At 63.6% G+C, this 13598-nt stretch overlaps 1 protein-coding gene across 4 annotated transcripts; it reads right to left on the reverse strand.

Annotated features, from left to right (window-relative positions):
* Positions 1 to 3721: 3721 nt before the first annotated feature.
* Positions 3722 to 11978, reverse strand: NUDT14 (nudix hydrolase 14). Of its 4 annotated transcripts, XR_005577558.2 has the most exons (6): positions 11813 to 11978; positions 8162 to 8205; positions 7340 to 7404; positions 6922 to 7159; positions 5629 to 6397; positions 5023 to 5109 (listed from the first exon to the last, which is right to left on the reverse strand). XR_005577558.2 is itself a non-coding variant. In XM_039462852.2 (5 exons), the coding sequence occupies exons 1-5, from the start codon at positions 11891 to 11893 to the stop codon at positions 3802 to 3804; spliced, it is 669 nt and encodes a 222-aa protein (XP_039318786.1). In that variant the 5' UTR covers positions 11894 to 11978; the 3' UTR covers positions 3722 to 3801. The 4 variants fall into 4 exon arrangements, 3 of the variants coding, with proteins under 3 accessions (XP_039318786.1, XP_074250489.1, XP_074250490.1); XM_039462852.2 differs by lacking the exons at positions 5023 to 5109; positions 5629 to 6397 and adding an exon at positions 3722 to 4042; XM_074394388.1 differs by lacking the exon at positions 5023 to 5109 and having other exon boundaries at positions 5282 to 6397.
* Between the last annotated feature and the right edge of the window lie 1620 nt (positions 11979 to 13598).

Genomic DNA, 13598 nt, shown 5'->3' on the forward strand with positions numbered 1-13598 from the left:
TTTGGGCTATATTCAGGTGCTGGGGGACTGGCCAAAGGAAGGCAGGAACGTAGGCACTGCCCTCTCTAAGAGTGCCAGTACAGTCTGCACAGGGAAGCAGTGGCCTGTTAACAACGCACATGCAGGTTTCAGCAGCCCCTCCAGGACCCAGGCCACAGGCTCAGCTGAAGGTCCCTAAAGGGCCCCCCCCTGCCCACCTCAGCTGGCTCTGCTCAGAGTGCCCACCCCAAACCTAGTAGTGGGTAGGCTTTGTGGGGATGAAGACACAAGCCAGAATGAGGCCTGCACAGAGACTCCCACCAAGTAGGAGAGTTGTGTTCAGAGCTGCCGCCTTCCCGTGAGTGGGCCGGGATTATGTGTGCAGGTGGAGGGGCTCCCTGTGGCGATGCCCCTCTCCTGTGCTTTGACCTGGGGGCAAGTACTCAGGTACTTGAGAAAGGGGGGGCCCTAGGAGGACAGAGGAGCTCCCTTCCCAGCTCTAGAGGCCCAGGGCTCCCCACCTGTGCCCACTGCCTCACTGTGGTGGGGGAGGGGAGCTGGGTGCCTCTGCTGGGCACTCAGCCAAGTGGGGAACAAGGGAGACTCGACCCCTGCACACCCTATACCCTCAGGAGCTCCCAGCCCAGGGGTGGCTAGAGGACTTAGACAAGTGACGCAGAACCTGGCATGGGGGGCCGCCAGAGGGTGGGTGGGCACACGTCAGCCAGGGAAGGAGCTGAGAACAGCTTGTGCCAAGGCCCTGAGCCACAGAAGTGGTACCCTGGTAAGGGTCCTGAGTACAACCCAAGGCCAGTGGGGACACGAGAGTCGTCCTGTTAAGACCAACAGGGTCACAAAGGCAACTGAGCTGGGTGGGCACCACAGTGACCCTCATTTTCACAAAGACCCCAGACTGTGGGGAGGGGCTGGTAGCTGGACTGAGGTGGGGAATTCCAGGGTAGGAGGGCACCCAGGGAACAGCCTCTCCAGGTTCCTCTCCCTGTCCAGCTCCCGCTTCCTGCTCTTGGCCAGCTGTGGGAAGAAAGGATTGAAAAGGCTGGTCATGCAGCGGCTTGTGGTGGTGCGGCTGACCCTCGGGGGCTCGTGGGGGCCTGTTCTTGCAGCGGCTGCATTTCGGCTGAGGCGCCCCCAGCTCAGCCGTCTCAGCAGGGCCCCCAGTGAGGGATGCACACTTATCTCAAGACTCAAGCTCAACCTGCAGGGGCCGAGGCCTGCCTGGAGCCCTGCTGCTGGCCTGTCCAGCCTCAGGGTACAGAGAGCCCAAGCTGCCCTGCCAAGCAGGGGAGTGGTGGCCCCAGTGCCTCCCTCCAGGCCCTTTGCAGTGAGAACTGCCTGGGTACCCATGGCTCAGGGAAGCTGGGTGAGCATCAGGGCAGTACCAGGGGATCAGTCCCCACCCTCTGCCCAGGGTGGCTCCCTCTCCTAGGAGCCACTCCCTGGACCTCACAACATCCAGGAAAGACCCAGGTCAGAAGGTGACCACACCTGCCCTTAGGAAGGAGGGGGACAGAAGAGGCATTGGAGAGGGGGTCCTTCCCTGCAGGAATTTCTGCAGCCCTTGAGCCAGAAACACCAGGCAGCTGGGCCCAGGTTGGAGTTACCCAGAAGGCAGCAGTGGGAACCCTTGCGCCCCACATAGATTTCACAAAACACATTTGCCCTGGTGCTGCACCTTGCTGGGGTGAGGGGTTGAGATGAGCAGGGCCAGGGCTCCAGCCCCAACTCTCATCAGACCAGGCTACCCAGTATCTTCCAGAAAGGTCCCTTGTCACTGTCCTATGGCACACTGGACCACAGCACCCTCCAGCCTCCCAGAGCTACCCGTGCCCCGGCCTGGAGGGCTCCCACTCTGAGGGGCTCGGCTGTGCTTTCAAGCAGACGGTGCCCAGCTTGTATGCAGAAGGCAAGGGTGCAGCTGCTCAGCCCAGCCGGGGATTTGGGCCCACAACGCATTCCTGGGGACCGGGCTGGGGACCGGGCTGCCAGGAGTTTGGAGAGCCAGCAGGGCTCCAGAGTGAGCTATGCTTCCGCCGGGTCCTGCAGTGCTAAATATAGTGGACAGGGAGGGGAGTTTCCGGTTACAACCCCGCTCCAGTGCCGGGAAATCAATGCCAGCTCCATTAGGCCCGGCAGTGCTGCCTGCTGACCCGCCCCATTGGCTGCAGAGCAGAGTGAGGGGCTGGACTACACCCAGGTCCAGGTGCCCTGTCACCTGTCCCCTCGGTGCTTCAGGGGGCAGACCCGCCTGGTGCCTGCCAGAGGTCCCTCTGAGGCAGTGGGCAGCCCCTGCTGGTCAGCCCGGAGGGCCCACCACAGTCTCATGGGGTTACCAGGCCGGCTGCAGGGAAGGACAGCACAGCAGGGCTGCCGGGGTCAGGCAGAGCTCCTGTCTTGTGAATGTTCTGCTGGGGCCTCACCTGGGTAGGGTGAAGCTGATGCTGGCCCAAACCCACACACCCCGTACCCAACAGCCCTCCCTGGCAGTCCTGTCAATGGACTTGCTGGCACCCACAGGGCCCCACCTGGGCCACAGCCAGCATTTGCATACAGGTGGCGCTGCTTTGGTGAGCCCCTGAGGCACAGTCTCCTCAGAACAGCCTCCAATGCCAGGCTGTCTGGCACTGTACTGGATGACAACAGGGAGTCAGTCCCCACTTCCCCACCCAGGGCGGTTAAAGATCCCCATATTGCCAGGGTGTCATATGGGGATGCCACCCTGCAGGGTACTGAGGCTTCCTTCCCTCACAGTCCCCTTCACCTTCCTCCTGGGAGCCCCAGCCTGGACCTAATGATGTCCAGGAGAGGATCCTGCCCCAGACTGATGGCCCAGCAGTGCCCTTGAATGCCCACAACCAATGCCAATGTGCCCATTTGCCTGCAGAGCCCTTACTGTGCACCTGTGGCTGGCCAGGTGAGCGGGGTCCCTTCCTGCCCCACAAGCACTCTGGGCACCTGGGGAGCAGCTCTGAGCTTCACAAATCTCCCACAGCCCAACCCTCAGGACAGGTCAGCGGGCAAGGCCCGGGCACACAGGCCAGAGATGCTCAGGGGCCGCAAAAGCCTGGTGCTGGATGGGCAGGGCTGAGGCCACACCCCAGGACCAGGACCGGGACCAGGCCCATGTCAAGACCACTGGCCCCGTGTCCCCACCCTGTGCCGCCACCCCTCCTCTTGAGGCAAGCCTGCAGACATTTCTGCATACCCCACAGGCCCAGGAAGGTCCCCTCAAAGACTTCCAAGCCCCGGGGTGCATGGAGCACTACTGGGGCACCTGGCACGGGGCAGCTTTGGCTCCGGGATCCTGTGGAGTGGCTCTAGCCCAACCCCAGTCAGAGCGGGGACTCCTCACTTGCCCCAGGAACAGGAAGGACTTTTCCTGCCTGAGCAGCCTGCCCGACCCCAACTCCTGAGTCCTGGCTCAGCCACCCTTGCTGCAGGCACAGCTCACTCTGCAAGGTCAGAGATGGAGAAATTCTGTGCTGTCCAGCAGGCCCACCCCAGGCCCACCATGCTACCCTCGTGAGTCCCAGACCCCAAGAGGAGGCACAGCCTGGCCCTGCCCGTGGAATCCCTGAGCCTGTCCTCAGCCTGTTGCCAGCGGCTGCTGCTGCCTGAGAACTCACCGTGTCCCCAGGCCCATCTCAGGTTAGTCACTGCTCCCGCCCTTCCCCAGTCCTCTCCGAGGCCCTGGTCACAGAGCCCAGAGCCAGAAGGCAGAGGCTGGAGCGGTGCAAGCCTTTATTGGGTCTGTAGGGTGAAGGTGAGTGGCCAAGGCTGGTCTCTGACTAGACCCCCAGAATCTCACTGGAGATCCAAGTGGGGTGCCACCTGGCTGAGGAACCACGACACACCAAAGATGACACCGAGGGTCTTGGGGATGTCCGGGTCGTCCACAAAGGCCTGGGCGCCTTCCAGGGGCAGGTGCACCACCTCAATGAGCTCACCCTCCTCCACCAGGCCCCCGCCTAGACCGCGGCGCTGGGCGTCTGTCACCTCTGTGTAGAACATGGTCTGTCTGGAGCCAGTCAGTCCTACTCCAGACCTATGGGTTGAGACAGGGTCTGCTCAGCCACCCACACAGGCCCCACTGGCCCCCACCCCTCCTACCACCCTCTGACCCACCCTCTCCGCTCTGCTCCCTCCGTCCTCCAGCAGGCAGAACTCTGGGATGGCCTCTCCCACCCAGATGCCCACCTGGAGTGCACACCTGCGGCCCCTCCCTGACTGGGGCAGCCCTCCCCTGAGCAGGTTGTACTCCCCAGGCGGGGAGGGTCTTGCAGATGTGATTAAGGACCCTAATGAGTGACATGAGCTCATGAAAAGGGAAAGTGTCCGAGGTGGGTCTGGCCCAATCCGGACGCTCTCAGGAGAGGTGTTTCAAGATTAAAGGTGGAGAAATCCAGAGTTGTGCTGCCAGCCCTCAGAGGAAGCAGCGGCCATGCTGGGAGGTGGGAGGAGCCAACAGCCGGTGGGGAGGGGGCCCTAGGTCCCCGGCCACCAGGAGCTGAATTCTGCCACCAGGAGCTGAATTCTGCCATAACCCCACCAGCTGGGGAGACCCCACGCCCCCATGAGATGGCAGATCCGCTGACACCCTGCTCCCAACCTGGCAAGGCCCTGAGCAGAAGACCCCACCCCCACCTGCAGCCCCCAGCACAGAAACCCTGAGGCTGTTCCCGGTGTTGGAGCTCCTCAGTGGGTGGCCAGTGTCCAAGGCACAGACACGGGCTGCAGAGGCCCAGGCCAGGCCCCAGCCCATGCCCAGGACGAAGGCTGGCTGGGAAGCAGGGACAAGCACAGCAGGCCCAGCACAGCCTTCCCGCCGGGTGCCCCACCAGGCGCCCACGAGACCTGAGATCCAGACAGTAGACAGCATGTGATGACCTCCCAAAGTACGGCAGTGTGGGGCAGGGTGGCAGCAAGGTCCTCAGGCCCAGGCCCAGTGGCCCAGGCTGGGGAGAGGCGAGAGGGAGCCCCTCGCTCAGTGGGCAGTGGCCAGAAGTGGGCTGCTGGCCGTCAGGAGGGCAAGACACCAATGGCAGCACCCTGGACTGGCTGTGTGGAGGGTGGCCACGGCTGGGGGATATGGCAGAGGGGCCAGGTGTGGATCTAGGGAGAAACGAGACCAAGGGGCATTTGGGGAGATGGCCGGAGTGGGGGAGCCCTGGCTCGCCCCAGAAGGGGCTGTTGGGGGGCATGAACTGAGGCCGGCAGAGGCCTGCAGGGTAGAGACCTTCTGAGATGTGCCCAACAGAATTGGGGGCTTCCATGCCCCACCCTCAAGGCCTCCCCGCCCCCAGGATGGAGACCCACCCTAGACCGACCTCACCCAGCTGCTTCCTCGCCCTCCAGCCCTTCACCTCCCGCAGACCCCTTCCTGATGGCCCATTTCCGGCGGCGGCCACCACAGCGCCTCTGAGGGAAGTGGCAGGTCTGGGGTTTCCAGCCCCCGTTTCCTCTGGTTTGTGAAGGAGATAGGCCGGCCCTTGGCCCGGCTGAGAGGAATCTGCCAGCCAGGCTGGGCCACACCTCCCCCACCCCCGGGCACGTCCCAACCTCCATCACGCCCCAGCTGACTGCCTCCCTGGGCCCTGTCCTCTGCTTCGGCAGGTAAGGGGCCTGGCTCACCTCCAGAATCAGAGAAAGAGCCACGGGCTCTGCCACCGGGTGGCTGGACTCTGCTGTCAGCCCAGCCCCACTCAGGCCCGCAGAGGCAGACGTCCGGACCCCCGTCAGCCCCATCTCCAGTCCTGCGTCCCGGAAGCCACGGCCTGCTCTTCACAATGCAAGTCTTCGCAGACTGCTCACTGCCCAGAGCCCTCCTTGGCTGCCCAGCACCCTCACCATCGGGCCATGCCCGCAGAACCACCGCAGCCCGAGAGCCTTCACCGTGCAGCCCCTCTGCCAGGACTCTGCTCAGGCCACCTCCTCCAGGGGGACTAAGGGGACTCCAACCCCTCCCATGCCTCCCAACTGTGCTCAGTACCACGGGCCGGGGAGGTGAGGACACAGTGGGCATAGTGGACACCTGCAGAAAACCGAGGCCCCACCCTTCACACCCAAGTCCACCCTTCAGCGTGGAAATTCTGCCTTTAGCTTGCAGGCCACCCCACCCAGCCAGGGGCAAGTCCAGGTGAAGCCCTTGAGGCTGCCAAGGCAGGAGGGCCCCAGGCTCAACCCCAAGTGGCCCGTGTGCCAGGCTGACAGGTGCAGAGACTCCCGGTGCTTCTCCTGGTGGAGTGGAACCTGGCCTCTGGAGAAGGCCATGGAGGCTGGTGCTCGGCTGGTGGGGTTGGGGCTCTGTGACACCCTCCTCCTTCCCAAGACCTCAGCTGGGGTCAGGAGCCCATCATCGTGTCCCTGGGGAAGTGGATGGGCTTCTTCCCAACATCTTGTCCTGAGAAGGTAACCCCAGCTGGCAGGCCTCATAGAACAGGAGTCGGGGCCTCAACTTTGGTGGGGTCAGGTCCCAAAGTGTAGGCTCCAGGCAGTGTCTCTTCCCGGGAGGGCTGCAGCCGCCTCCTCTCCAGCCCAGGACACAGCTTCTCCCTCATCCCTAAGCCACCCTCTGAGAACAGAGCTGTGACTCACCCCCACCCCCAGCGCCGGGTCTTAATCCCACAGGAAGTAGAGGCATCTGTCAGCAGCAGCTGCCACCCGTCCTGGCCCCACATGGCTGGGGGCCGCAGGCTGGGGGCACGGGGCCCAGCACACTCCCGAGAGAGCCCCAAGAGCCCAGGTTCCGGCCTGGCTGAGGATCTGAGGCACGTTCTGTCCAACCCTCCCCTCATCCCACATTGAAAAACAAGGAGGAATCCATCCTGCTTGCACGCCCCCAGGAACGGGGCACTCACTCTCTCCCAGGAAGCCTTTCCCATCTCCTGAGCTGCACCACAGGCCGGAGGGCCTGGTCCCACTCACCAGTACGTGGCGACCTGCCGCAGATCCGAGGGGGCTAAGTTGTAGCCACACTCCTCCCAAGCCTCCTTGCAAGCCACTTCCTCCAGCGAGAGCCCAGGCTGGTCCACAAGGCCGGCACACAGCTCAACCATCACCCCCGCTGAGCCAGGCAGGGCTGGCTGCAGCTCCCAGGGCCCGTCCTGGTCTACAGCTGCTAGGGACCCTGGGAATTGGCGCTCCACCTCGCCCGCATACACGGCTGCATGGGAGGAAGCCAGACCACGCTCATAGCCGCGTGGCGGTCACCTCCAGGTCACTCACTCAGCCAGACCCCCTAGCAGAGCCTCAGCTTCCCCTGGAGCCCCTTCCCACATCTGTATTCAGACCCTCAGGACCACAGGGACCCTTCGGATTCCCTTCCCACCCCAGCTGGCCTCACCTGGCCGGAACTGCTTCACCAACACCAGGCTCCTCCGAGAAGAGTTGAATAAGAGAACGGTCACACTGTGCACGGGGAGAGGGGCTCAGCACAGAAGCAACCACAGGCCCTGCCTGGTGCCCCGCCTCCCATCCTTTGTTCCCAGCGGGCCCATCCCACCTCCTTGCCAGCAGCCCAGGGAGGTCAGGCCCCTTGCTCAGATAGGATGGCTGAGGCCCAGGCAGGGCCAGAGCTTTCCAGGGTCACGGTCGAGCCAGGACCCAGACCTGCTGCATTCCAGCTGGCAGGACGGGAGGCGGGGGGCAGGGAAGGACACCAGGGCAGCTGCGTAGGTCAGGGTGCCAGCAGCTGCGGCTGGGTGACTGACAGAACGTTTGGCCCTTGCTGACCGGCTGCCCAACAGCCACACCCCTCGAGCCATATCGCCATCCAGCCCAGACCCTGGATGCCAGGGGCAAAGGCTCCAGGCTGGTCTCTCCCTGCCAGAAGAGGCCTGCCTGCTATCATGGTCCCGGCAGCCTGAGCAAGGACCCAACTCAGTCCCCAGGCTTCAGGCTGACCCCTCAGGGACAGGAAACCCAGAGGCCAGGAAGGACTTTGGGGGCCAACACAGGGAACAGAAACATCAGGGAGGGCCCTGCCTGGTGCCCCACCTCCCATCCTACTGTTCCTAGCAGGCTCATCCCACCTCTTTGCCAGCAGCCCAGGGAGGTCAGGCCCCTTGCTCAGATAGGATGGCTGAGGCTCAGTGTCCCCTGGGCCAAGTGTCCCCTAGGCGTCATGTGGGGCTTCCCCAGTGGCTGGGCTGGGCCAGGCTCTCACCTGTCATGTGTCTTCATGAAGTCCCATGACTTCTGGGTACCATTCTGGAAGAGGCAGGATAGCGGTCAGGACAGGCCAGGATGGGCAGAGGTGCCTGGGGAACCGAAGAGGCCACAGACCCACTGCACCCTCTCCTAACCAGGGAGATGTGCTCACAGCCTGGGCCCACAGGAGCCAGGAGCTACAGCTTCTGTGGGCAGAGGAGCAAGTGGCCCTGGAGGGGCAGGGAGGCCCAGGACAGCCTCAGACCCTGAAGTGAGGCAGGAGACCAGGGTGAAGGAGAGGCGTTCAGGCACCCCATGAAACACTGCCTGGCACAAACTGAGCACACAGGGCTGCAGAGAGATTAATGCAGTCACCAAGTGTAAGCAGGCTCATGGAAGCTGGGACAGGGCAGGCATGACTCCCTCACAGCAGGGCAGGGAGGGACCCTGCAGGCAGGGGAAAGGTCGGGTTTTCCTGCCGAAGCTTCTTTGGGCCACTGAACAGAGGAAGATGGGAGGGCAGGAGGGGCAGGCACCAGGAGCAGATGGGGCAGGTGGTACCCGGCCAGGTGGGAGACCACACTGCAGGACTCCGTGACTCAGTGATGGTGACCAGGCTGGGCCCTCTTCCCACCTCCAGATTCTTTTTTTTTTTTTTTTTTTTTTTTTTTTTTGAGACGGAGTTTTGCTCTTGTTACCCAGGCTGGAGTGCAATGGCACGATCTTCGGCTCACCACAACCTCCGCCTCCTGGGTTCAGGCAATTCTCCTGCCTCAGCCTCCTGAGCAGCTGGGATTACAGGCACGCACCACCATGTCCAGCTAATTTTTTGTATTTTTAGTAGAGACGGGGTTTCACCATGTTGACCAGGATGGTCTCCATCTCTTGACCTCGTGATCCACCTGCCTCGGCCTCCCAAAGTGCTGGGATTACAGGCTTGAGCCACCGCGCCCGGCCTCCCACCTCCAGATTCTAGCCTCAGCTCTCCCACATACACTGTGGTCCTGCTCTCCTGTGGCTGGCCTCCATCTTCCCACTCCCCCAACCTGGGCACACTGCCCTGGTGGGCCTCCACACCCTGGTGGCACTCAGTGAATGGAGAAGGCAGGATGGGCAGGCGTGTGGGCTGGGCCTGCAGGGGGAGGCCGGAACTGACACTGATGGGGTTCTGAGGTGCACACGCATCCTGGGGGCTGGGGTCCCGCGGGGTCCCATCTCCAGCATGCCCGGCCCATCTGCTGCTCCGTCACTGGGTCAGCCCCGAGGCCCTAGCCAGATGCTTGTACCCTGGGGGCTCTGCCCAGGCTGTGAAACGGACAGAGGCCTGAGCAGCAGGGACACAGAAAGTGCAGCCAGGACTGCAGAAGAAGGAAGAAGCCTTCGTGAAGACTTCCTGGAGGAAGTGACAGAGGTGAGGGAAGGGATTGTGGGCAGGCAGAGGCACAGAGGCCCTCTGAGCTTAGCTGTGAGGCAGAGGAGTCCTGGGAGGAGAGTGCTGGTTTCCCAGGGGAAAAAGGAGAGCTGGTGTCCTGCGCAGGTCAGGCTGCCCAAGAGGCCATGGGGGCACTACTCCCGGGAGGTGAGCCCAGGCCTGCCTGACATCCAGCCACCTCAGGGCCAGTCACCCACCCAGGGCAGGCTCCAGGGAAGCCCCCTGCCCATAGCCTGCAACATGGCTCTGTGCCATTCCCCTCCCCACCACAAACACTTCCCTCACCCATGCAGGTCTCAAGGACCCTCTCGGCTTAAGCTCAAAAGAGTGTCACACTCTTAGGTCCAGCCAGGTCAAGGTTCAGGGAGGCCACTGGGGCCTGGGAGGGAGGGTAGGGCTGGTCAAACAAGGCCCCCTCTGCCTCAGAGTCATGGGGTCCCCTGCCTTTGGTTCCACAGGCCTCCCCTGGCTGGACCCAGCAAAACGCTGAGGGCTGCAGCTGTCCCTGGGTGGCAGGCAGTGTCCAGCCCAGTGTCCCTTGGCCCTGAGGAGATGCCGCCTGGCCTGAGCCTGCGTCCGTGTCCACCATAGCCATGGCCCACACCAGCTCAGTTCTGGTTCTCAGCACCCTTCAACAGCTGTGCCAGTGGGCTGCCCTCTAAGGCTTCGAGGGCTGCCCTGCGAGCTTCAGGGGGAAGTGGGGGAGAGAGTACCGCCACCAGGGCCACAGTGGCGACCTGCCTGGGCCACCCTGCGCCCCTGCTGCCTGAGGCCCAGCCCTGGGCGGGGCTGTGGAGAAACAAGCAGGCATCCCGTGTGGCCAACTTCAGGGAAAAGGGCAGTGACCCCATGTCCCCACCGGCTGCACCTCGACTGACCCCAGCTGCCCCCTGCCAGTGCCACCAGCTCAGCTTCGCTCTGGGGAGAAGGATCCCCTGTCCTCCAGAGCCAACAGGACTCCCGCAACAGGGAAGTGAGGGGCAGAGGGCCTCTCTCAGGCTGGGGGCCAAGAGGGCTTCACAGGGATGGTGAGAGGCAGGGTCCTGGACATGATGGTGGGAACGGGATGCCCCCCGGGGGAGGCAGGCAGGCAGAGAGGCATCATGACCTGGACCACCTGACCTGATAGAGAGGCAGCGGGCAGGACTGACTGTGGCCAGGAAGACTGTGGTCTTTGCCAAAATGGCATGCAGGAGCTCTGGCAGAGGGGAGAGCTGCTGGAGGCAGGTGGGCGTGTAAGCAAAAGGTGGGACCCAAGCCACACAGGGCTGGGCATGGAGGAAGGCGCGCCGGGACTCGGCGATCCACTGGATGAGAGAAGAGGATGGCAGCAGCAACTCCTTCTCCCAACAAATGCCTCATGCCATAATCCCCTTGCTGTGGGAGGCCAAGGCAAGAGGATCAGTTGAGGCCAGGAGTTCAAGACCAGGGCAACAGTGGTCTCACTGGGCAACAGTGAGACCTCTCTTGTGCACCTGTGGTCCCAGCTACTCGGGGAACTGAGGCAGGAGGATCACTTAGGCCCCGGAGGTTGAGGCTGCAGTGAGCTGTGACCATGCCAGTGCACTCCAGCCTGGGAGACAGAGCAAGACCCTGTCTCAAAAACAAAACAATATTTCTTGTGAACCTACCATGTGCCTGGTGCCATGTCAGGCAGCACAGCCCCTTGTCCCGGGGACTGGCATGGGAGGAGGTGACACCCTGGGAGGTGGGGAAGGCTGAGCTTAAGCAGATGGAGACTACAAGGAGGTGCCCTTCCTGGAAAAAAAACCAAGGAGGGAGCCAACTTTGAGAGGCTCTCTCCAGTTCTCACTCGGCTCCTTCTCCTACCGCCCTGCTCCCTCTGCACTCCCTGCTCCTTCCTCCTCGGCCCAGCTGTCCCCTCCCTCGAGCTGCAGCCTGAAAGCCACCACGTCTGGGAAACCTTTCCTGATCGCCAGGGCAACCAAGGAGTCCCACTGCCAAAAGGGTCTGATGGGGCGGGCGGGAAGGACAGGGCCCAGCAAAGCGTCCTGGAAAGGATGAGTGGTCCTCCTGAGATGTCCCTCCCCCGCCTGGGGGCTCAGTGGGTCAGGGAACCAGCGATCCAGTGGGCGGAGACTGGGTGGGGAGGCGGGGGGGGGGGACGCGGGGAGCGCGGGGGCGCGGGGAGGGGGGGCGCGGGAGGCGCGGGGGGGGCGCGGAGGGGGCGCGGGGGGCGCGGGGGGGGCGCGGGGGGCGCGAGCGCGGGCTCACCTGGCGGTAATGCAGCGTGAGCGGCCGCAGGTAGGGCGAGGCGGCGCAGCGGCCCACGGATGCCCCCTCGATGCGCTCCATGGCGCCGCCGGAACAGGCCGCGGCCGACGCTGGGCAGCGCCCAGTCCACACAGGAGCCCGCCGGCGGGCGCGTGACCGCGGCTCTGAGCATGCTCAGTGGGCGCGCGGGGCGGGGCGGGGCGGCCGAGGTGGGCGGGGCTCGCAGGTGCCACCTGTCGGGTGCCGCGCGCCTGAGGGCGCTGGGAGCCGCGCAGGCACGTGGGCGTTGCGCAGAGGAAGGACTGGCCGGGTCGACCCCGGCCGCCGGGCGGGGCCAGACGGCGGGGGTTCTTTGCTTGGGTGGGACTCGGGACCTCTTGTCTGGGAGAGGGAGGGCTTGGAGGTGCGAGGACCCCTGTCAGCGGGGCTGGAGCCGAGGGCCTGCAGCTCTGGGGTGCGATGAGCCGAGCGGATACCTCCCCACTCTGTGATGGGCCTTAAGCCCAAGATTAAGTTACTCCAGGGGTCCACGGGCGGGGCATCCCCCAGGGAAGGAGGGATTGGACCCAGGAAGAGCAACCCCGGAGACCGAAGACTGAAGTTGGAGTGTCTAGGAACCCAGGGAGAGCAGGAGTGTAGACACTTCTCAGAGCCAGTCAGAAGAGAAAGGGCCCTGGAAGGAAGCCAGGGGAGAGGAGAGTGGGGAGCAGGAGGGGCCAGAGCGTGGGCTGAGGGTGCCTCCCCTCGAGGTTCCAGGTGGCAAGGGTGGCTGAGAGCTGCCCTGCATGGGAGCTGCCACGCTGTCTCTGGAGCTGTCCCTCCACTCAAAAGACAGCTGCCCTTCCCTCCTTCTGCAAGTCCCACCTTGATGACGGCCCTTCCTGGGTGTGAACAGGTTCCAGGCAGCTGCAGTTCTTCCTTGGGCATGGATTCCAAGGACCCCCTCCAAATGCCACCATGGCCTCCACAGGGGCAGGAAGCAACGTTGAGGGAGGGGAGCTAAGGCCCACAATAGCCCTGAACCCTGATGGGCACTTGCTCTGTGAACTATGGCTGTGGGGGCATGCTCAGAGTAGACTGGCCATGTGGGCTCTGAATTGACTCCCAGGTCCTGTTAACTGTTGCCGTGTCACAAATCACTCCAAAGCCTAGTGCCTCCAAGCGCCCCTTTGTCATCGCACAGCCTGTAGATTGCCCAGCTCAGCCAGGCAGCCCTGCTTTGGGGTCTCTCTGCAGTCATCAGGTGGCAGCTGGGGCTGGAGGCATCTGAAGGCCAAACGGGATGAACCGTCCGGGATGGCCTCTTCGCCCCGGCCCTGTGCCTCAGCTAGGTGGCTAGAACAGCCAGGGCCAGCTGGCCTCCCCTGCGGCTGGTGTGGGCTTCCCGAAGCGTGGTGGTCTCAGGGTAGTCAGATTCTCCTGTGGCAGCTGGCTCCCTCCAGAGCACATTCACCAGGCCAGGCCAAGCTGCCACGCTTTGTGTGACCTGGCCTCATACAGTGTCATTTCTGCTGCATCTTGTGGGTCAGAAAGTCCTGGGCCACCCGCAGATTGCAGGGGAGGGACATCACCAGGTGGGAACCACACCAGGGGAGTGGTTCATGGAGCTGGCACACGAGTGCAGCTGTCACCGCCCCAGTAGCTCTGCAGGGGCCTGTGCCTCCTGATTTGGCCATTCCGCCTGGTGTCCCAGAAGCCAGAGAGACCACCCACCAGAGCACCCAGCCCCGAAGCTGGCCCACCCCACCCGGCGGCCAGGCAGGCACCTTTTCCTGTGCAGGAGGGG

Source organism: Saimiri boliviensis, chromosome 2, assembly GCF_048565385.1.
Source record: "Saimiri boliviensis isolate mSaiBol1 chromosome 2, mSaiBol1.pri, whole genome shotgun sequence".
Lineage (NCBI taxonomy): Eukaryota > Metazoa > Chordata > Mammalia > Primates > Cebidae > Saimiri > Saimiri boliviensis.